The following is a 21522-nucleotide window of genomic DNA, read 5'->3' as shown; positions in this document are numbered from 1 at the left end:
GGATGTGACATAAATGTTCATTCTTTGATATGCAATGAAGTCCTCCTCTAACTGGGCATGTCCTCTAGGGCATCTAGAATTGCTCTGCACCTAAGTGTATACAAAGACCCACTAGCAAAACTCTTTTAAAACAACCAAATTTGAAGAAAAAAAAGGTGTGTGGATTCAAAATCAGCACGTCAAAATACCCTAGGAAAGGTCCCTAGGCAGATTCCCGTAAAAGTTAACGGTCAACGTTGATAGAGTAAAGTTATCGATAATTTATATGAAAATCATAACAAGTCTTAACACGCTAGGTTTCTTCCTTCCATGTTCCTCGGTCTTTGGGTCTGTGGGCGATATTCCTTTGGGCCTATAAGGGTCGGAAAAGACCATGTGCTAACAGTTCCCACATTAAAAATTCTTATTTAAGTTAAATCTCTTGGGCCATCTCGAATCGAAGGGGCTATGTTTAGCCCCTGTTCAGATGATAACCCTACAAGAAATTATTTTTTTTAACAATAAAGTCAGACCATATTTATATACTATCTCCAATCGAATGGGCTATTTTTTAGCCCCCTCAATAATTTATTATTTTAAATTTATTCTTTACTTTTATTGGTTAATTGAATTAAACTGTCATATTAACATAAGGATTCTGTACATATTTTGAGTGTCACTTGAAGATGTGGCCATTTGTAAATTATTGGAAAAATTAAAGGAAAGATTATTGGAAGAGGTAAGAGAGGGGTGCATATCAAAAAAGTGTTTGAGATGAATAGAATGTGAAGAATTGAAATAAAATGAGGTAAGTTAGTATGGAAAGGTGAAAAAGGATGTGAGAAATGGTGTAGAAATATCTTTAGGTATTTATAGGAAAAAAAATTCGTCTTAAAAAAATAAAAATAAATACCAGTTGGGCCCAATTGAACGGGCAAGGCTAGTTGGCTAAAGATGGCCAACTTACTGGCCATATGGTTGGATTTTGGCCTAGTTGGTCCAAGGTTTTTTGGCACATGCCTATATTGGGCCTATATTGGAGATGAATTTTATGTCAAAAAGGGGCTATCTTTTGGCATATGGTCTATGGTCGGCTCGGTTGGAGATGACCTTATGCAGAAGCCACTTATGATTGCGGTCTATTAACATTCTTTTTCATTTGTAAGTGAGAAGTAATAAATTCAAATATTATGGATCGTGAGTTCAACACCAATTTATTCTCTTACCTTGTAATGTAATCTAATATTGTTGAATAAATAAATAAAATAAGAGTGGCTTCTATTGACCCAAATTGCGTCTCTGGACACCTAATTTATTTAAACGAAAAAGACTTTATACCTATATATAGAATTACCAAGACTTCCAAAATAAATAAAAACTCATAATTGGCAATAAGCCACAAAATTCTTAAAAATTCCACCACCTACTACCAATTAAACTCCAAACATCACCGCCTCCGCTTAATTTCCACTACTTCTCAACGTCCTTGTCTAACCTGAATCTTAATCTTCAGTTGAAATTGGTCCACTGTTGTAAAAAAGAGGTCGGTGGCATTCGCGAGGGTGACGGGACGGCATGTTCAACACGATTGTATGAGTGTCAAAAGAAAATGACTTTGAGGGAGAGGTGCCTAGAGGTGGAAAGAGCAATATACGCTGAGGATGAGTTGCATGAAGTTCCTCTAGCCTACAAGACCTTTGGGAATACTTGGAAGAAATATCAGAGATAGAAAAAAAAAAGAAATGATCGTAAAACGTGAAGGAGGTTCCTCACAGGGCGGTGGCAGCTGGCCTTCAACAGCTGCAGGAACACCATCATACACCTATTATGGAACTATTATGGTCTAGGGTCGGACACAGTAGTTAGGGCCCTACATGGGCTAATTCGGAAGTAAGACCCTCTATGATCTTTCTCTCTGAAACAAAAATGAAAGATCATAGAATTGAAGGTGTTAGAAGATGTATGAGGTACTCAAGGGGATTTAACGTCTCCCCAATTAGAAGAGCTGGTGGTTTAAGCATGTGGTGGGATGATTTTTTGGAGGTGGAAGTTAGGTTCTCCTCAAAACATATTATTAATGCTCGGACCATAATGGTGGGCTCTGCGAATTGGGTTCGAGTCACATGGGTTTACGACACCTCTTATCAAGCTGAGAAGGCTGAATTCTAGAGGTGGATGAACAATTGGTTTGGCCCATCCAATATCTCCTTGCTATGTGGATGAGATTTTAATGATTTTCTTTGGGATTTTGAGAAGTCTGGTGGATCTGATGCGTTATATAATCGTCCGAGGTTCCTGGAAGAGTTTATGAATACAATGGAGCTGATGGATTTGGATTTTAGTAAGCCTAGCTTCACCTAGCAAGGCATAAAGAATTGTCAGCTAGTGGAGGAAAGACTTGACAGGGGACTCTCTAACAAGTTATAGTAGGAACAATGGCCTAACACCTGTGTTACACACGGCATGGTAATAGGGTCGGACCATTGCCCCTTAATAATTCAATGTCAACTAAGGGTTAAAAGGGCAAAACAACTTTTTCAATTTGAAGCCTTTTGGTCCAATGAGGAGCAGTGCAAAGAGATTGTGGAAAGATGTTGGGGGCGACGTTGTGAAGGTGACGAAACAAGTAGGTGGCAGAAAAAAAAAATGAATGCTTATCGTTCACAATTAATTTGTTAGAGTCAAAAGGAAGAGAAATTGAAAGCCTTGTGCATCAGTTAGGGGACCTCCAACATAACTGGGGTCAAGATTGGGAAAAAATCAAATCGATGTCCATGCAAATTGACAGGCTTTGAGAGATGGAAGAATGCTACTGGCAGCAACACTCTAGGGTTAAGTGCCTCTGGGAAGGTGATGCAAATACTACTTTTTTCCACCAATCTACCTTACATCGATAAAAGAGAAATAGCATGGTAAAAATCAAAGACGGCACTAACGCATAGGTTGACAACCTGAGGGCAGTTAGGAATCTGGTTGAAGAGCACTTTGTCAATCTTTTTACCTCCTCGGGGCAGAGGGACCAAGGTCAAATTATGGACTGCATTCAACAAATAGTGAGCGGGGAGATGAATGTGGCCTTGATGAGTCCGGTCCTTGAGGAGGAGATTAAGATCGCTGCTCACCAGATGGGTGGAATGAAGGCACTGAGATTGGATGGATTTTAGGGACTATTCTACCATACATTTTGGAACTCACTTGTCGTGGAGGGCAATGGCGTGGTAAGGGATATCATGAATGAGGCTAGTTCTCCTTAGAGGCTAAATTATACTCATATCGTGTTGGTCTCGAAAGTAAAAAATCCAGAATCTGTGGCGCAATTCAGGCCTATCAATTTATGCAACTATTACTACAAGATCTTGTCAAAGGTTCTAGCTAATCAACTCAAGCCCCTCATTTCGGATCTTATTTCTCCTATGCAAAATGCTTTTGTGGCTGAAAGACAAATACAAGATAATATTGGACTAGCTCAAAAGCTTTTCCACTTTCTGAAGCTTCGGAAAACAAAACATAAATATAAGTTGGGAATCAAGCTTGATATGCACAAGGCTTACGATAGAGTGGAGTGGGACTTTTTGGAGGCTGTAATGGAAAAGATGCGGTTCTGGAACAGGTGGAGAAATCATGTTATAGGATGTGTTAAATCAATGGATTTTACGGTGCTTATGAATGGGTAGCTGGGGAAAATTTTTATCCTGTCACAGGGTATTTGTTAGGGCGACCCTTTATCTCCATATCTTTTCATTAACATAAGTGACGTCTTATCAAGACTCATACAGTCGACCGTGGAGAGGGGGCAACTCATGGGTATTTGCACGAATCCTCATAGACCTATCATCTCACATATTTTCTTCGCAGATGATACATTGCTTTTCCTACGGGCAGATAAACAGAATTGTTGCAACTTGGTAAAAATTATTGACGCATACTGTGCTGCATCTGGACAGCAGGTGAACTTGCAAAAATCCAGTGTGTTCTTTGGTGCAAATATTTCGGGATGTCACTTTGCTGAACTAAGCTTGGTGCTTGGTATGCCTACTGTGGGTGACCCAAGAAATTATCTGGGCCTGCCATCGATCTGGGGCTGATCAAAAAAGTAAGGCCTCACTTACATAAAAGGTAGAGTATTGGAAAAAAATTCAAGGTTGAAAATAATGCACTATTTCACAAGCTAGGAAAGAGGTTATGATAAAAGCTGTGATACAAGCAATCCCAGCATACTCAATGAACATTTTCAAATTTCCAACTACTTTATGCTCGGAATTTGATTCATTAATTGCCGATTTCTGGTGGGGTCAGAAGAAAGGGGAAAACCGGATCTATTGCGTATCCCAGGAGTTAATGGGACTATCGAAGCATATTGGGGGTATGGGCTTTCGCAACTTTCAAGATTTTAATGATGCCTTTCTTGCTAAACAGTGATGGCGACTAATCCTTGAACCAAATTCGTTATGGGCACAAGTACTTAAAACCCGGTACTTCTCACATTGTTTGTTTCTTAAGGCCAAACGAAGAGGCAGAGCTTCATGGGGATGGACGAGTCTGTTAGTTGGGAGAGATATTCTACTTCAGGGGGCCTATTAGCAAATTATGAATAGAAGTAGCGTCTGGCTTTGGCAGGATAGATGGATCCCTTTTCTTCCCCTTGGGCACTCTATTTTACAATATGTTGGGTTGGTTTTTAGGAATACATGGGTGGACACCCTAATCTGTGAGACTTCGTGGAATTGGGACATAGATTTCCTTAAGCCCTTTATATCTAAAGACGAATGTAATGGAATCCTGGACTCTAGCATTGGTGACCCTTGGAGGACAGATTTGTTTGACCGGACAATCAAAATGGTATCTACTCTGTAAGGTCAGGTTATCACTGGAAGCATTTTTGGGCGATATCTTTTGCTGGTCGGGCTGCCTCTCCCTCATTTTCGACTCATTCCCATGTCTGGAGCTTCATTTGGAAACTAGAGACCCCCCTCCCGAAGATCCGCAATTTTATGTGAAGGGCATTGAATAGGGTTATGGCCACCATGGCAGATTTATTTAAGCGGCAAAGTTCCCCCTCTCTTATGTGCCTTATCTGCAATGCACATGATGAATATGTTGAACACCTACTTCTATTGTGCCCGTGGGTTGAGACCATTTGGTTTGGTAGATTCTTAAATTACAAAGTGAATCAGGCTAGAATTTCTACATTGGCAAACTGGTTATCTTCTCTTATAAACTCTAATCTGGGCTCGAAGGAATATATTAAAAGGGTATTGCCATACGCTGCTTTCACTTGTTGGCACATCTGGAAGGTAAGGTGTAACTACCTTTTCAATCAGAAGGTCATTTCACCACAACGTGTCATTATGTCAATCTCTACTTCAACTAGAGCTTTTTTGGAGGCATCTCGTGGTCCCACGATGATTTCTCTGACTGGGCAAACGATTCATGTTTCCTCAGCTTGCTGGTCTCCTCCTCGTTTCCCATTTACGAAAATGTATATGGATACAAGTTGGGCTGCTGCCGTTGGTAACAGGTATGTTGGGGTCATTGCAAGAAATGATCAAAGCTTGTTTGTGGCAACGAGAAGGCTGAAGTGTAACAACAAATTTTGAAAATTTAATTTTTATTAGTTGAAATTACGAAAATACCCATAATGACGAAAAGGTTGGTCTTTGTTGACTTGCATATGTTAACATATTAGAACTTTTCGTTTATTTTATGTATGTAGTTCTCATTGGTATGAACGCATAAGCGCAATCGGAATCGAGTTTGGAGCTAAAACAAAGCTTCTACGATTTTTGAACGATATGGGCAATTTGGTAATTTTGCAAGTGGAGATTTTCCCCCACTTTGGGCCACTACATGTTTGACATGTGGCACCCCCTATTTTTGGGTGCCTTATTCTTCTTCTCTTCCGTGCTCACCCTCTCTAGAACTCTCACTCACACTCTCTCTACTCTCTCCTCTCATCTCCGACAAAAACACACACACCCACATACACAGACAACAACCACGACCACACTATCATCACCATCATCTGGACCTTTTTCCTTCCCCCACCTCCCTCCGACCTCACTTTTTGCTCCCTCCCTTGTTGCACAATACCTTCATTGTGCAAAAGTAAATCAGGAGAGTTCTCTCCATATTCCGACGAGGCAAGCTCGATAATGACTCTAAATCTTTATATATCATGCTTAAAACTATGTTTTAGGTAGTTTTTGAGACAATTTGGTGGTCTTTTAACACATAAACCAACTTGGGAAATTTTCCTCAGTTTTCAGGCGAAGGTTCGTGAGTTTCAGGCCATTTTCCTGCTGATCCAGACCTCAACTCGATCTTATCTTAGTATATTCTTGTTCTTTATCTTCATATCTTCATTTTGGTTGTTAAATCATTGAAAATAGTGTGAAATTGGGCTCGAATGAAGCTTGGGAAGGGTTGCCTAGATTCTGGCTGAACCCACCGCTTGGAACCGGTTCAACCTAACCCGTGAACCAAAATCCAGAGCCAGGCCTGACCCAAACTCAATAACCCAAGCCCAAAACCCAAATTGAAAACCCGGCCCAACCTACTAGGCCTAAACCCAACCAAACTCGATAGTCAGGCCCATTCCTACACTCGGCCCAATCTAATTACCCAAACCCGGATCCGACCCGGACCCCAAACCTAGCCTCTTGGGTCAGTGCGTAGCTTGCGCGAGGGTGCGTGTCATGGCTGGTGCGTGGAGCACACTGGCCTCTACTGCCATCCACGACGGCATCAGTGACTTTTCCAGTGAATTTCCAGCTACTCAACTTGGCGCGTGGGGGCACCCAAGGTCCCTCTTTGGATTTTTTGACGTGCCAAATCCGAATTCGCTGTCTGTTTTCTGAAATTTCATCATTTTAGTATTTTTTTTTTAAATGGTCTCTGTTTGTGGTTAGGTGCATCGGTTGGAAGTGATCCAACCCTCCCTAGTTTGAGCGACTCTTCAGTAGTGGAATACTTATGAGTGGACCCCTTCTTAACTTGCATGGTTTTATAAAATATTAGGTTTGCATGCATTGCATATTCCATGAAATGAGCATGTTTTCTATTATGTATTATGGATTTCTATATTCATGCTTTTTGAAGGATTTATAATTTATTTAAATTGCTTTTACGGAATATTTATGATTTATCGAATTTACATTTCACGAAAGATTATAAATTATTGGATTTCTATATATGAAATTTTGTGGATTACGAATATGATTTATATTACGAATTTATGAATATGGATTTACAAGATGAAGCTTTGAGCTTTGAGCTTTGAGCTCCGGATTTGAGATGAGATTCTGATATATGTTTTTGGTACGTATCTAGCTGGTTATCATACAACACATCCACATAACCGGGGTATGTAGATGTTTATGGCCATAGGACACAGTTGAGGAGATTTGTGTATATACCTCTTCTCCGGCATAACCCGGAGTCATACAACTTCACCTTCGGGTGAGGAACCATGGTTTTCTTCACTGGCGTAACCCAGTGTCATACAGCTTCACCTTCGGCTGATGGACATATACTGCCTTCGGGCTTATGAGGAGTTGATTATATTGATGATATACCCCCAGCTTCACTAGTCCTAGGCTCGTGTCGTTGTGTGATGTTATATATCCTCTTCTCCGGCGTAACTCGGAGTTGTACAGCTTCACCTTCGGGTGATGGACCATGGTTTCTTCATTGGCGTAACCCAGTATCGTACAGCCTCACATTTAGTGATGGACAGGTATTGCCTTCAAGTGACTATGATACCCCTAGAAAGTACAATATGATGTATTTTTACAAATTTGCATTAGGACAGCGATATTCATTTCTGAGCACGGTTTTATATGTAGTGATTTTATGAACGTTTGCATGGCATGTAGAGTTTTCGGAAAAACCTATTATGTGGTATTATATATGTTTTCAAAACGCGTGCGTCGGGGGGGGGGGGAGGGGGGTTGGGGGGTGTAGTAAGTTCAAGAATAATAAATTATGGCCCACTCACCTTTTATATTTTGCGTCCCCTCGGGACATAGCGACGAAGAGTATGACCCAAGTTTCGAGGCATTTCCCTACCAGTGACCTTGCATCTCTCCACTGAAGTATGGATTCCTTTTATGATCATTGTTACTTGTTGTTTTACTTCGGTCTAGCACTTTCGTTTAGTAGTGTGCTCTGGACATATTCATGATCATTGAATACCTAGTTTCATTCACACTTAAATTGAATGCATTGTTATTATTGCTTATTAGTGTTCTGCATTCGTTGTGAATGTTGTTTCTTGCATAATTTTTGTATTGCTTGTTCCTTCATATCCTCACAGTTTCTCAGACTCATGGCTTTTGTCACCCTTGGATGTCGGCCAACACGTGCCATTCAGGTGTCATTTGGATATCTTGGTTGGGGTATGTCATAAAGATCAAAGCTCCAAGTGCTGCAATGGCGAAGGCACTGGCAATTTTACATGGTTGCAATTTTGCTAGCTCGATGGGTATGGAAATGATTATTGTTGAGTCTGACTCGAAGAAGAATATTTCTTGCTTGTTGAATGCCTTATTTATTGGCAGTTGAGAGGCCTTCCCTACTTTTGTCAAAATCTTGCGACTTGGGGAGTCCTTTCAGGCTTGCCGCGATCTTAGGTTCCAAGATCGGCTAACATGGCGGCGGACCGATTGGCGTTGAGAAGCAATACGGAGATGAGCGATTTGACTTGGGTTAACTGACCCCCATCTTCGCTGGTTCATGTTCTGAACAATAATGAGCTACATTGTCCTCCTTAATTTTTTGTATTCGGTAGTGAAGGGGGCGACGTCAGCGTCTTACACTTGTGTACCCTCCTCCACTACTATATGTATGTCCTTATTTCTTGTTGCTTGCCTCTTTGTGGGCTTCCTTGTATTCTTGGCTCTTGCCCTAGTTATGAATGTATCCGGTTCACCAAAAAAATAAAATAAAATATATATTTATAAAAAAGTAAAACAAGGTATTCTTGGAAGTTTAATAAATTATTTTGGGTGTCAAAAAAAAATGTGTGAAGTAAATTAGGTGTTTAGAGAAACAAGGACATCTAGAGACACAATTAGGGGGTAAAAAAAACACATATTTTTCCTTAGTACAGCGATTTAGTAATATTCCTTTTCACTTAAAGTGAGAGGCCTTAAGTTCAGATTTCGTGAATAACATTTTCACTACCAAATTATTTCTCCACTCTCAAATGTAAATATATTGTTTTTTTTTTAACATCGATATATTTTTACTGACACACCCCGACCGAGGTTGGAGCGTGCTGGCCGTCACACTAAGGTGACGTAGCCATGTGCACGTGCGGAAGCTAAGAAAGTAGTAATTTAAAAGTACGAAATAATTAAAACTAGCATACAAAGTACTAAAACAAGTGCTAGCAAGTGAGATACAATTTCAGAGCAGGTCTACAGCAGCCCAAAGGAAAAGTTGCGAATAAAAGTACACCTGAAGGTGACCCTACGCTGGTGAGTATCTGTCGGAAAAGCCGGAAGAATCCTCTGGGAATACCACCGAAACTGCTAATCTACTAGAACCTGGAGGGGCGCAAAACAAAAGCGTGAGTGGGCAAAAACAAATCTTTCGAAAACCATTTATAGAAATACATTCTAACCCCTCGCCGTAAAACCTGTACACTTCCCAGAAAATAAACATGTATACGTATGTATAAATATGCCAAACATGCTCAAAGGTATGTCAATCATGATCGATAATATGCCATGCCGAAATCTCACAACGATATGCAAGTGCCCAGGTATAAACATATCAATATCATAACATCTAGCAGCCGGAGTCACCTAGCGTGACCTGTACGGCTGCATCTAGAGCTCAAATCTCAATCTCAATATCTGAACCTGCCCACGAGTCGGAACCACCTAAAGTGGTCTGTACGACAGGCCTGGGTGTAACATATATATACGCTCTAGTGCTACGATCACGTGAAGGCTGTACGAATAATCGCGGGTCACCTACGAGTCGGAACCACCTAAAGTGGTCTGTACGACAGGACTGTGCACCTAACTTGGATCCAAGCTGAGCGTGTGGTGCGGGAGGTGAACATCACGTGAAGGACTGTGCCCTACTCTGGGCGGGAGCACTAACACCGGGGGTGCAGGTTATGAGCTCTCTAATCATCTCAAACTACTGCTGAATGTAAATATAAATACCACTTACCTGGCACTTACCTGTGCGTCCACAGCACCCAATATGCATATGCATAAATATATGCAACTACTAATATAACCATCGATGCAAGAATAATGATGAAGTAATGCATGGCATAAACTAATAAACATTTATTAAATTCTGGGAAAAATATAGTATATAGGTATATACGGAAAACAAAAGCCCACTCACTGGTACGTGGAAGGGTCGTAGCCCCCCTGCCTCGAGTGCGAACGCTCTTCCTCGGGGTACGTGTCACCTATATGCGAAATAACTATAAAAACGTTAACTTTAAAGCACATAACCAACTTCTCGTAATAACTTCTCATACATTGCTCAAAATGGACAATTGAATATACCAACGTGCTCTACACAACCTCAGGATCACAACCATATTTTTAGAAAAATTTTCCTCCGCCGCACGCGCCCCCACGCACCGGCCAAGGCACGGCCACACGCGCCGGCCACGCGCAGGCACGTGTGGCGCACACTGACGGCGTCAACTGACGCCGTTAGGAATATTCCATCAAAACTGACAGATTCCGTTAACGGCATCAGGAATATTCCGTCAGAATTGACGGAATATTCCGTCACCTTCTCCGTTCAGTCTCCGGCGACGTCGCCGGCGCAGGAAACTGGAAAAACCTGCAACTTGGGTTTTCTCGCTCATTTTTCCACCATTTTTCACGTTTCTTGCACCAAATTAAACCTTAGAACTAGTAGAACACGTCCAAACAAGTTTTAAGGTCTAAAACTACAAGATTATACCTGTCCAAAAACTCCAAAATCGGCCAAGCTCGAACTAGGCTATTCTGACGTCCACTTCCGTCCAACGATACACTCCGAGGTTCCTTGGGACCTCACAAACACAACTACAAGCTTCAAAAGTCCAAAAACATGCTAGAATAAGTTTGCATGAATAGTAACTAAAACGGACTTCGTCGAATCGACGTGAAAACGGCTACAACCTTACCTGAAAATGGTACCACTGGACTCCTCTCAGCCCCACGAGCACGAGGGTGGTCTTGGTTCCCTCGATCTGTGATGGTTTGGTGGTTTGTGAGTTTGTTCGTACGTATTGTGAGAACGAGAAGGGAGAGAGAGATGAGAGACAGAGACAGAGAAAGGGTAGAGAGAGACAGTGAATGTGCAGGTGTGTGTGTGGCCCAACACATGCCACAATACACAAAACAACCAACACACGTGACGAAAATGAACTAGGGGCAAATAAGTAAATTCACACGTGCGATCTAAAAATCCTGGCACGGGATGTCACATTTACACTAAGGGGAGAAAAAATTTGGCTAAGCACACAATGGGTAACCAAATGTAAATATATCGTTTGTATCACTAAAAAAGAAAAAAGGACACTCATAATATATTATAATTCCAACAGGATCCTCTCCGGATTCTCTTTGTGAGGATCATGGGGATTCGTGAATTGTGTCCATTCATCGTACATCGTGCGGTCAGTTTTTGTCAGTTACTATTTGTGTTTTATTTAAAAAATAATAATTTAAAATAATTTATAACTGCACAATGTACGATGAACGGACACGATTTATAGATTCTTGAATCCTCACAAAAAGGATCCAACGAGGATCCGGATTCATTATAATTCATTCCAAAACTCATCAGTGCCCCAAGTTTCACGTCATAAAAACCAAAGTTTGAGATTTATTGAAGTTGACCCATATCATATGCAGAGGAGATGAACCCTTATACTATATTTGGATAAAGGAAATAAACTTGAAATTTTAACAAAAATCAGAATTTATAAATTGACATGTACCAATTCCCTTATTTAGATTCATAAACATAGAAATTTAGAATTTTCACATGAAAATAAAAAATAAAAAATAAATAAAACTCTAGAATTGGAGACTTCTGATTCTCAAGTTTTAATTCCATGTAAATGTGTGTTAATTCCAAATTTTTATAAGTAAGAGTTTAAAAATAACAAATTTTATATTCAAATTTCATTTTTCATTTTTCATCTAAGTCAACCAAACAAAAAAATTCGTAAATTTTAAAAAATAAACTTTCTTCTTTTTAATTTTCATCATTTTAAAAACTCTTTTAATACTTTCTCCAAAAAAAAAAAAAAAACAAAAAAAAAAAAAACAAAAACAAAAAACAAACAACTCTTTTAATAATCTTAAATTTCGTCCGACTTTCCTTCCATAAAATTTGTTGTTTGTTTACTTCATTCAATTGCAGTTTATATCTTGTGTTGCCCAGATTAACATAGCAGGCGCTGACTCTGAAACTGGAAGAGTCTCATCATTTGGCCTCTGAACCCTAATTAGAAAAGAATTGGGAATTTCAATTAATTATCTGGTACTGCACTTCATCCCCCAGATAAAACGACGAGAGCAGCGCAATGGCAGGCAGAGAAGTTCGGGAGTACACCAATCTCACCGACCCAAAAGGTAATTCTTCTTTTTTCCTGCAATTAATTGCTTCATTCTTTTTGTCTTTCGTTGTTGTTCGGTTTTGATGAATCTTGAATTGATGAATTGATGATTGTTTGTGGCAATCATTGGCAGATAAGAAGTGGGGAAAAGGGAAGGATAAGATTGACGACGAAGACATCACATTCCAACGCATGGTCGCCAAGGTTAGGGCTTTCTTTTACCTTCTTTTCTTTTTCTTCCTTTTTTCTTTCTTTTTACTATTTTCACTTGCGTCCATCGTCGGTTGGATGGACTTAAATACACTGAAACTTTCCAGTATTTCGATAATCTACATGACTACTGCAAACTCTGTTTCGTCTCTAATATTAATTTGAAGTATCATATTTGTATTTTCAGATTCTACTCTGCACAACTGTTAGCATCAAATTTCTATAACCAGCCTCCAAAAGACTATTTGTGATAATTTTATTATGTATATGTTTCTCAGTTATAACCATGTCAATTTGAAACGATCAGGAATAAAAAGGCATACAATTACAGCTTAGTTATACAATTAAAATGTAAAAAATTATCAGTTTTGAATTTGTTTCTCTCTGGTTTGTATGGGGTAAGGGATTGCAGTGGTTGGATCTCATATATGAGAGCTATTAGTTCATTATTGGTAAAGTTAACTAGAATTAGTTCATTATTGACGATTGATTTTTATTCTGGAATTATGGGTGATTTAGGTGTATTCTACGTTAATTTATGGTACGCTGTAGTTTCTACCTCACTTGCATCTATGATGAATATGCACTTTCTTCAAACTTTGAGAAGAGTTTTCTGATAACATGCCCTGGCAGGGATCTTGGCTTTTTCTTTTGGGTGGTTAATGCAAGCAGATGCAAGAGGTTGCAGGAGAACGCGGAGGATACCTTCATGGCCGAGGCGGTACTCTCTCTCTCTTTCCCTTTCTCCCCCTCTCTCTCCCTCTCTCATGTGCATTCAGGGCACACACAACAACTACATTAAGCATCTTTGTTTCTATGTCTCTACATGTGTGCTTGAAGCCTTGAACCCACAAGTGGATTTAGGCACACTACAGCCCATTTTGAATCTCTGTATGTTTAGCTCTTTACTTTATTGCAATCTGTTGTAAGTTTGCATATACAGCCTTGGACAGTGATGACCTGCTGTATCTCAAGGAGCAGATGGAAGCTGAGGAGGATGCGGAACGCCTCCTTCGTCGAACCGAGAAACGAGCATTTGCTGCATTTAAGATATCCTTTTATTAAATTGCTTCTAGTGTCTTCACATGCACAATTTGCACATAAGTGTTCTGGGTACAAGCATTTTACTGCATGTAGCACTGTGAATTTTATCGTTTTTGTTATACTCTATTTTCTTGCCCATGTGAGTAGTTATTGGGCCAGACTATAATGCTATATGTTTTGAGTTTTCTTCTGTCCCTAGAAAATGTTATCGTTTGGTTTCTGGCAGCCCGATGGTCTGTTATTATTACAGATTGTGATGTTTGAGTCCTAGAGGAATAGATGATTTGTTGCCTGTGTAACTCCCTATTCTGTCCCCATTTTCATTCCAAACTCCAAAAAGATTTTTTCTATATTATTACACTCATTTTTATCTTTTTTTTCAGTTTACTCTTTATTTATCTTTATTTGTATTCTGTAGTATCTGTAAACTCCTGTTTATGTTTATGTGTTAAATTCCTATATTTCTTACCATATTGATACATTTTCTCCGGAAGTCGTTTGATGTTGGAGCACTTGGGTCTTGTTTGGTGGTGCTTCCACAGAATAACATATACTCATAAGCGCTTTTGTAAGACTTCAAAGCACTTCGAAGTGTTTCCTAAGTGAGTGCTTCTCTAGAATGCACTATAAAAGTTCCTTTTCTACAAAAATAGTTGTCAGAAGGACCTCTAGCCCTTCTAAAGGAACTTCCAAAGAAGGCCTTAGTTGTATGGTTATAATCACTTCAGACATAATTTATTTCAAACATTTGCGACACTCTAAAATATTCTCATATCCTTGGTGCTGTCCTCCCCTTGTTTCTCTCATGTTTTACTTGACCAATGTACACAAAGCTGCAAGTCTAGCAGACTCCTCCCTTGCATCGGTTCCCTTGTCACTTCGTGTCGAGCCCAAACAAAGAAGTGGGATCAGGTAGACGTATTTCTTGAAACCAAAACATAAATTTAGCATCCTACCATTTCGTTCTCAATCTCATATATGTATTTTATTTATGGAAATGTAGACAACAGGATTTACTGAAGAAGGTGGTTGAGATCAAACCCAAGCGGCAGAAAGTTTCAAGTTCTTCTGACTGTAATCAGTCGCACGCAAATTTGAGCGGTAGTGCTTCAATAATTCTTAAGCCTGAAAATGAGTCGGGGAAGGACAAAGTGGATGCCCTGTCATCATCAAACATAACAGAAGGCGAGCCTAGGGTGGAAAGTAGAGCCAAAAGCTTGCTAGGTTTAGCTTATGAGAGTTCTGACAACGAAGAAGATTGAAGAAGAAAATGGCATGCTCTGGACAGCAAATTTTTGGTTAACTTTCTTCATTACTAATATCTTATGCATGTTTTCTATTACAAACACATTTTTTCAACGCCACTCTTTTCGGAATGCATTGTTTGTGGAAGTAAAAATAGTAGGTACTTTTGTTACAGAGTGGAAAGAAAGAGGGTGTAATATGTATCTGAGTACTCTGAGTATGAGGTGGTTTCTGTCATGGATCATCATCATAATCCTTAAAACTTAGCATCTGGATGTTTTTTGTGCATCTTAGCGCACCCGATGTCCTTGTCAATGACCGGACAGCTTTGGCATGAGCCACCAGGAAATTTTGTTGCCTATTATATTGTGGCATTACTCCAGCCACAGGCAGGCTTGTTTGGATGAAAGAAGCCTCATTTTCAAAAATATCTCCTACAGAATGAAATTTCCACGAGCTGTTGCTTCCAATGCTGTTGCTGACCTTCCTCCAAGTGACCTGTGGTGTGGGAACAAATAGTGCACAGAATTAGCATTTAATTATTTTGCGTCATTTTTGATAGGATTAGGATATCACTAGATACCTCCTTGTTTCCTCGTTTTGGCTTCACTCTTAACGCTAGGATTCATGCTTCCTCCGATTGCATGCTGTGACCAATTTCTGTACAAATTGTTCACCACATGTGCATATCCGTATTGAATCCTGTGACCGTATCACGTTTATTAGAAATTTGGGACTTCCCTGGAGTGTGGTTGTCATAGGCTCATAGTAAATAAAGGTTGTTAGTTTATTACCTTGGCATTCTTTGGTTGCAGTTGGGTCCAAAATGATTGTACACTAGTGTGACTCTCATGTTCTTGTCCCGAACGTACCCATCATCGTGGCCAAGGAGCATAACCTTGTCCTGCTCTCTGAGCCAATTGTTGGAGATGGTGATATCGGTTGATCCACAAGTAACGTCAAGAAGACCGTCCTCGCACTCATACAAAGTATTGTGGTCTATCCAAACCTTGGATGCAGTAATTAACCTGACTGCATCTCCATCAACTTGGCCTACTGGAAATGGCTTTCCATCAGGACCCATAACCGAGCTTGGTGGTTGGGATCGACAGTGGTGGATTCAAAGGCCGTGGATGATTATGTTGCTTGCCTTAAAAAGACCGTCAAGCATGCATTCCCGGCAATGTGAACATTAGCGCCTCTTCCATCAACGGCAGTGAAGCTACTAATGAGCAGTGGTTTGTCAAGTTTAATTCGCATGTCCCTCTGGAAAGTGATCCACTTTTTCCCTTTGATCATGGTAGCTCCATATCTCAAAGTTCCTGGATTTGGGTGTAATGCATTGTCACTCGGATCGGTGACTTGATAGAATGTGACATGGCTTCCTACGTTGTTGGTCATTTTCCCAGCAAATCCGACGGAGCACAACGCAAGTTCCTGCCGGTTACTTGCCCAATTTGAGTTCCATCTCCAGCAACTGTCGATCATGTTGGCAGCGGATTTCGATGATTTCTTTGCAAAACTTGGGTTTGGAGTAGTACTCAAAGAGGGTGATAAGAGCTAACGAAACAAAGCACCACGAATTGGCATAATTAGGGTAGCGTTTAGAGTAATGATAAAGAGAAACCATTGTTAGTTTGTCGCCAAGTTTGATCAATGATGGATCAAGCACAGAAACAAGAGAGGAAACATTTGAACTAGCTAGAATTAATGAATGGAGTCCGAGAGAGAGAGAGATGTTTATAGGCGGCCTTAGTGACTGATCGATAGTTGTTGATGGAAAAGTTTGTTTGTTTGGTTTTAATGTACGGTACCTGTGGTGTGCTGGGTTGGGCGCCAAGGAAAGGAAAGCCTTAAGCCTATCAACGGAAAAGAGAAGCTTCTGCAGTGTTAGATTAGACTCTCCAACTCAAGTTTTGCAGTTATTTTTGTGTGTTTGGGGGTGTACTACCTAGCTTCTGAAAACAAGGATAACTAGTTGTACACGTTCATTGGTGAGTGATGGAAGTCATGTATTATATGAAAATGTACCTGCAAAATAATCAATACCTTTCATCAAAAACCAAAAGTCTCATGATGTGAATTTAAACTAACCTAATAAATAAATAAATTCAAACCAAATTACTTGCAATTGTAGTGGAAATATGTAAATACGAGATCGAATCCACCGGAGTTGATTTAACAATTTAATCCTATAACTATTACTTAACGAATTGAAATAAAGATTGGGTTTGTATCAAAGAATAATTAAAATTAACAATGATTAAACAGAAATATGATTGAGAACAAATGTAAGAATACATTAAGGCTTTGATTCCACCACTAATTGTCATACCCCAATATCCAATTGTCAACTCATGAATTATCAAATTAATGAAAACAACTTCTATACATATGTCCGTGGTTAGGTACACATGCCAATAATTTCCCAAACAGATGTGAGTTTTGCCGTGATCAGGCTTAAACTCAACTACTCCTACAGTGTCTATATCCATGGTTTAGTATACACAAACATGTAGAAATCCAATTAAACAAAGTGAGAAACAAATTAGCCACTTATCAACTTGGTCACGTCAAACAAATAGCTAATTTTTTAGGAAGCCACACAAACTAATATTCGTCTACGGTCGGATCAAAATATAAGTTTATGATTCTCATTCATAAAGGATCAATAGAATCTAATTTATGGTCAGAAATAAATTCATATACAAATAATTTCAATATCAAAATCCTAGGCTATGGTCAAGCACAAAGAACCAAATATCAAAATTGCAGCTTCACTAGTGAATGAAAACTAATCATCAATTTGAAATCCACGAATTAAACAATCAAATAACTAGAGTAATCATAATTAAGGCTTCCTCTTAGCCTTAGCTAAGAGTTTAGAACCCGTTGAATGAAGAATTCATAGTAGTTCTATGGAAAATAAATTGCATAGAAGCTAAACTGAAAAAAAAAAATAAAAAATAAAAAAAAAAAATCGAATTTCTGCTCTGCCTCTCCTCTCTCTGTTTCACGCCAGAAGAAGAATCCTGTAGAACCCCCCTCTGCGTCTGCTCTCAACTGCCTTTTATATCCATTCTACCCGACTGTAACTTGTAGGCATTCAAATCTCCCAATAAAACAGGAGACTTTTACTTAAATATCCCATATTGCCTCAATTAAAAATCCATATCGCTTAACATGATCTCCTTCCCTGATTACTTGTAAATTGCACCCACCAAATAGAATTAGAGAGATCAATTCGTAGGACCTACAAATCTCTTATTTCCTGGTATCTTGCTAGTTTGCATCTTCCACCGCCAAAACCCAATCTGATCATTGAATAAGATTACTATATTCATCTTCTTACTCGACTCGTCGACTCCAATTCAACCAAGAAGAACAATTTGTCGTTCTTCAGTCGATGTCACACCTTCAATAGAAAAGCAGTCTGCCTGCCGCACATCTACTCACAAGATCACCGACTGAAATTAGTTGTACGATCACCAACTGAAATTAGTTGTAAAAGTGTGATTACGATTACTTACTTGAAAGAGTTTGTCTTCAATTGAGAATATATTAAAGATAGGATTTGATATTTAATCTCTATCTTTAATACCTTTGAATTTTCCATGCCACGAGCAGGGAAGCTTTGAGAAGTAATAGTCAACTGCTTGAACTTCCAATGATGTTGAGTTGTGTGTAGGGACGCTTGAGAGCCTTGCCCATTTAACGAGGGGTAATCTTGTTTTTCTTGACTAAAAATCCACGTGTCGCTTCCAAGATTTTTGGAATTTTTTTTTTCCCACAACATTTATCTCCCTAATTTATAGCCTTATTGTTGGGAAGTTCTTTATGATAGTATTTTTTTTAACTTTCGAACGACTTATTTCTAGTTAATCAACAAGATTATCAATGCTACAAGAATAATGGGCTTTGGGTACAAAATTAAGGACACAAATGAAGATTTTTTTTCTTTTTTTTTTTTTAACAAACAATAGTTTCTATACTAATGGGTGGGGAAGCGGGCTAAACTTTACAATGGGTTTGCCATAATAATATGGTTTGACTTTATCTTTGGCGAGAATAGAACCTAAGACATCTCACTTACAAATGAAGAGAATTATCACTAGACCGTAGTACAAAATGGCCACAAATGAGGATTTTGTGTCTCTTAAGTGTGAAACAATGCATTCCACACAGGGCACCGCATATCGTGCCCAAAGTAAAAAAAGAACACAAAACATTAATGGGCACGTGAATCGTGAGAAATGGGATCGACTTGACAACTTTTTGACTAAATATAGACATGAAAATCTTTGTGTCTATGAAGTGGATTTATAAGCATAGCTATATGTGTCTTTTTCGTTTTTCTTTACATCTAGCACACAAAAATTAAATTATAAATTAAATCTATACAATTGTGGTAAATAATGGTAAGGAACTGTTTATTTATTGTTCAGTGTTTTAGATTTACGATGGATCATTTTCATCTTCCATGAAAGTTTTTTAGATAAATTCTTAGCCTTTTCAATTGTTTTTAGATTTTTATCTTCCTGCAGGTTGGTTTTTGATGCTTGGTTATATTATTATTTTCTTTATTGTAAGTGTGTATTTTTTCTATTGTATTAAAAGTCTTTCACGCAATGATACATAATAAAAAGGCTTTTTACCCAAAATGGTATCTGAGATTTACATAACACATCACTTTAGTTCCTGAGATTGAAAATCAATAGAAATGGTCTCTGAGATTGTCCACTATTTATTATTTTGGTCCTTCCGTTCCGCTAAGTGTCCTGGAGCTCTTGGCCAAAAATTTGGACAATTTTCAAAGCTTTGTAACTCATTCATTTCTTAACCAAATTCGACACATAATATATCAAAATAAAGATAGGAAAGTGTAGAATAAGATTATACCTATTTGGAAGCCCAATGGTTACTGAAGATGGCCGGAAAATAGCCTGAAAGGCGACTGGTCCTTTGGAAAATTGGAAAACTCGCCGGAAACTGAGTAAACTTTAGACGTTCTAACTTCTTCAATACTCAACGAAATCGAGTGATTCGAAAATGAAAACCATACTTCTCGACAAGAAAAAGAGAATGGTACCTTTCTATATGGCTAAATTTCCGTGGTTTGGCCGGAAAATGGCTTGAAAGTGGCTGTCTTGGTCTTGAGTTAGCCACTTTCGAACCGTTTTCCGGCCAAACCACGGCGAATTAGCCATCACAAAAGGTACCATTCTCTTCGTCTCGTTGAGAGGTATGATTTTTGTTTTTAAATAACTCTATTTCATTGAGTATTGAAGAAGTTATGAACGTTTAAAGTTTACCCAGTTTCCGGTGAGTTTTCCAGTTTTCCCGCGGACCAGTCACCTTTCAGGCTATTTTTCGGCCATTTCAGGTAACTATTGGCCTTCCAAATAGGTATAATCTTGTTCTACACTTTCCTATGTTCATTTTGATATATTATGGGTCGAATTTGGTTAAGAAACGATTGAGTTACGAAGCTTTGAAAATTGCCTAAACTTCCGGCCAAAAACTCCGGGACATGGTGGACAATCTCAGTACCATTTCTATTGATTTTCAATGTCAGGGACCAAAGTAATGTGTTATGCAAATCTCAAGGACTATTTTGGTTAAAAAACCTAACAAAAAATTTGTCCATAAGATCCTCTGTCTAATCAACTGTACAAAGGTCTGGTGTCACTTAAGATAGGCAAATAACATAATTTGGAAAGAAGTCCCCATTGAATACTAACACATTATAAATTTCATTTTTTGGCACTAATATTAAAATAATAAATTATTCCACTTCCTTAGACAACAAAAGAATATGTAGGCACAATTACAGATTTGTGCCTTTATTTTAGTATAAAACGTCAATACTCTTTAACTAATTTTTCTATAGAAGATTTCAAACAAGATTGCTCCATACACTTGAGTTTCTTTTTAATTTGATTAAGTTATGCATCATTGAGAACGAGGGGGGCCGGCGACGTCATGAGTGGGCTAAAGACGTAACAACAGAGGTTCGCAACAGAATTTACGCAAAAGTGTCCAGAAAAGGGAAACCAAGTGCTCGACTTTGGACTTGGGGTTGTTTTGCGGATGAACCAAGAATTGTTACTGAGCAGCGAGGCATTCCTAGAAAAGTGAAGTCTCTCCAGGAAGCTTATGAAGCTTAAAAACAAGTTATTACTACTACGAAATAAAAAAATGACTCATATGATGCATGAGGCAAATGAGAAAGCGGAAAAGTGGAAGAAAAAAAATAGCAAGAAGAAAGCATAGAAAGACTTAGGGCCGAACAATAGGAGAATTTGAGGTTGGCAAATGTGCAAATGGCTGAGCTGACACGCCCCAACCCCAATATCCCTGAATACCAGGGTAGGCACGTGTTGGCCGACACCCGAGGGTGACAAAGCCATTTAAAACATGCATAAAGAGATACCCTAGTGTAGAATCGTGTT

The 21522-nt window shown here is 39.0% G+C and overlaps 1 protein-coding gene and 1 pseudogene across 2 annotated transcripts; one reads left to right on the top strand and one right to left on the bottom strand.

Moving 5' to 3' along the window:
* Positions 1 to 12292: 12292 nt before the first annotated feature.
* Positions 12293 to 15307, top strand: LOC103961791. Of its 2 annotated transcripts, none has more exons than XM_009374400.3 (6): positions 12293 to 12587; positions 12705 to 12775; positions 13454 to 13502; positions 13725 to 13831; positions 14655 to 14737; positions 14829 to 15307. In XM_009374400.3, exons 1-6 carry the CDS (start codon positions 12539 to 12541, stop codon positions 15085 to 15087), a joined length of 618 nt encoding a protein of 205 aa, XP_009372675.2. In that variant the 5' UTR covers positions 12293 to 12538; the 3' UTR covers positions 15088 to 15307. The 2 variants fall into 2 exon arrangements, with proteins under 2 accessions (XP_009372675.2, XP_009372676.2); XM_009374401.2 differs by having other exon boundaries at positions 12520 to 12587; positions 13415 to 13502.
* Positions 15154 to 19993, bottom strand: LOC103961790 (annotated as a pseudogene).
* Between the last annotated feature and the right edge of the window lie 1529 nt (positions 19994 to 21522).

The sequence above is a fragment of a genome, unplaced genomic scaffold, assembly GCF_019419815.1.
Source record: "Pyrus x bretschneideri cultivar Hongxiangsu unplaced genomic scaffold, Pyrus_bretschneideri_v1 Contig76, whole genome shotgun sequence".
Taxonomy (NCBI): Eukaryota; Viridiplantae; Streptophyta; class Magnoliopsida; order Rosales; family Rosaceae; genus Pyrus; species Pyrus x bretschneideri.
Note: the sequence above shows the minus strand (reverse complement) of the source record. Positions and strands in the feature narration are given on the sequence as shown.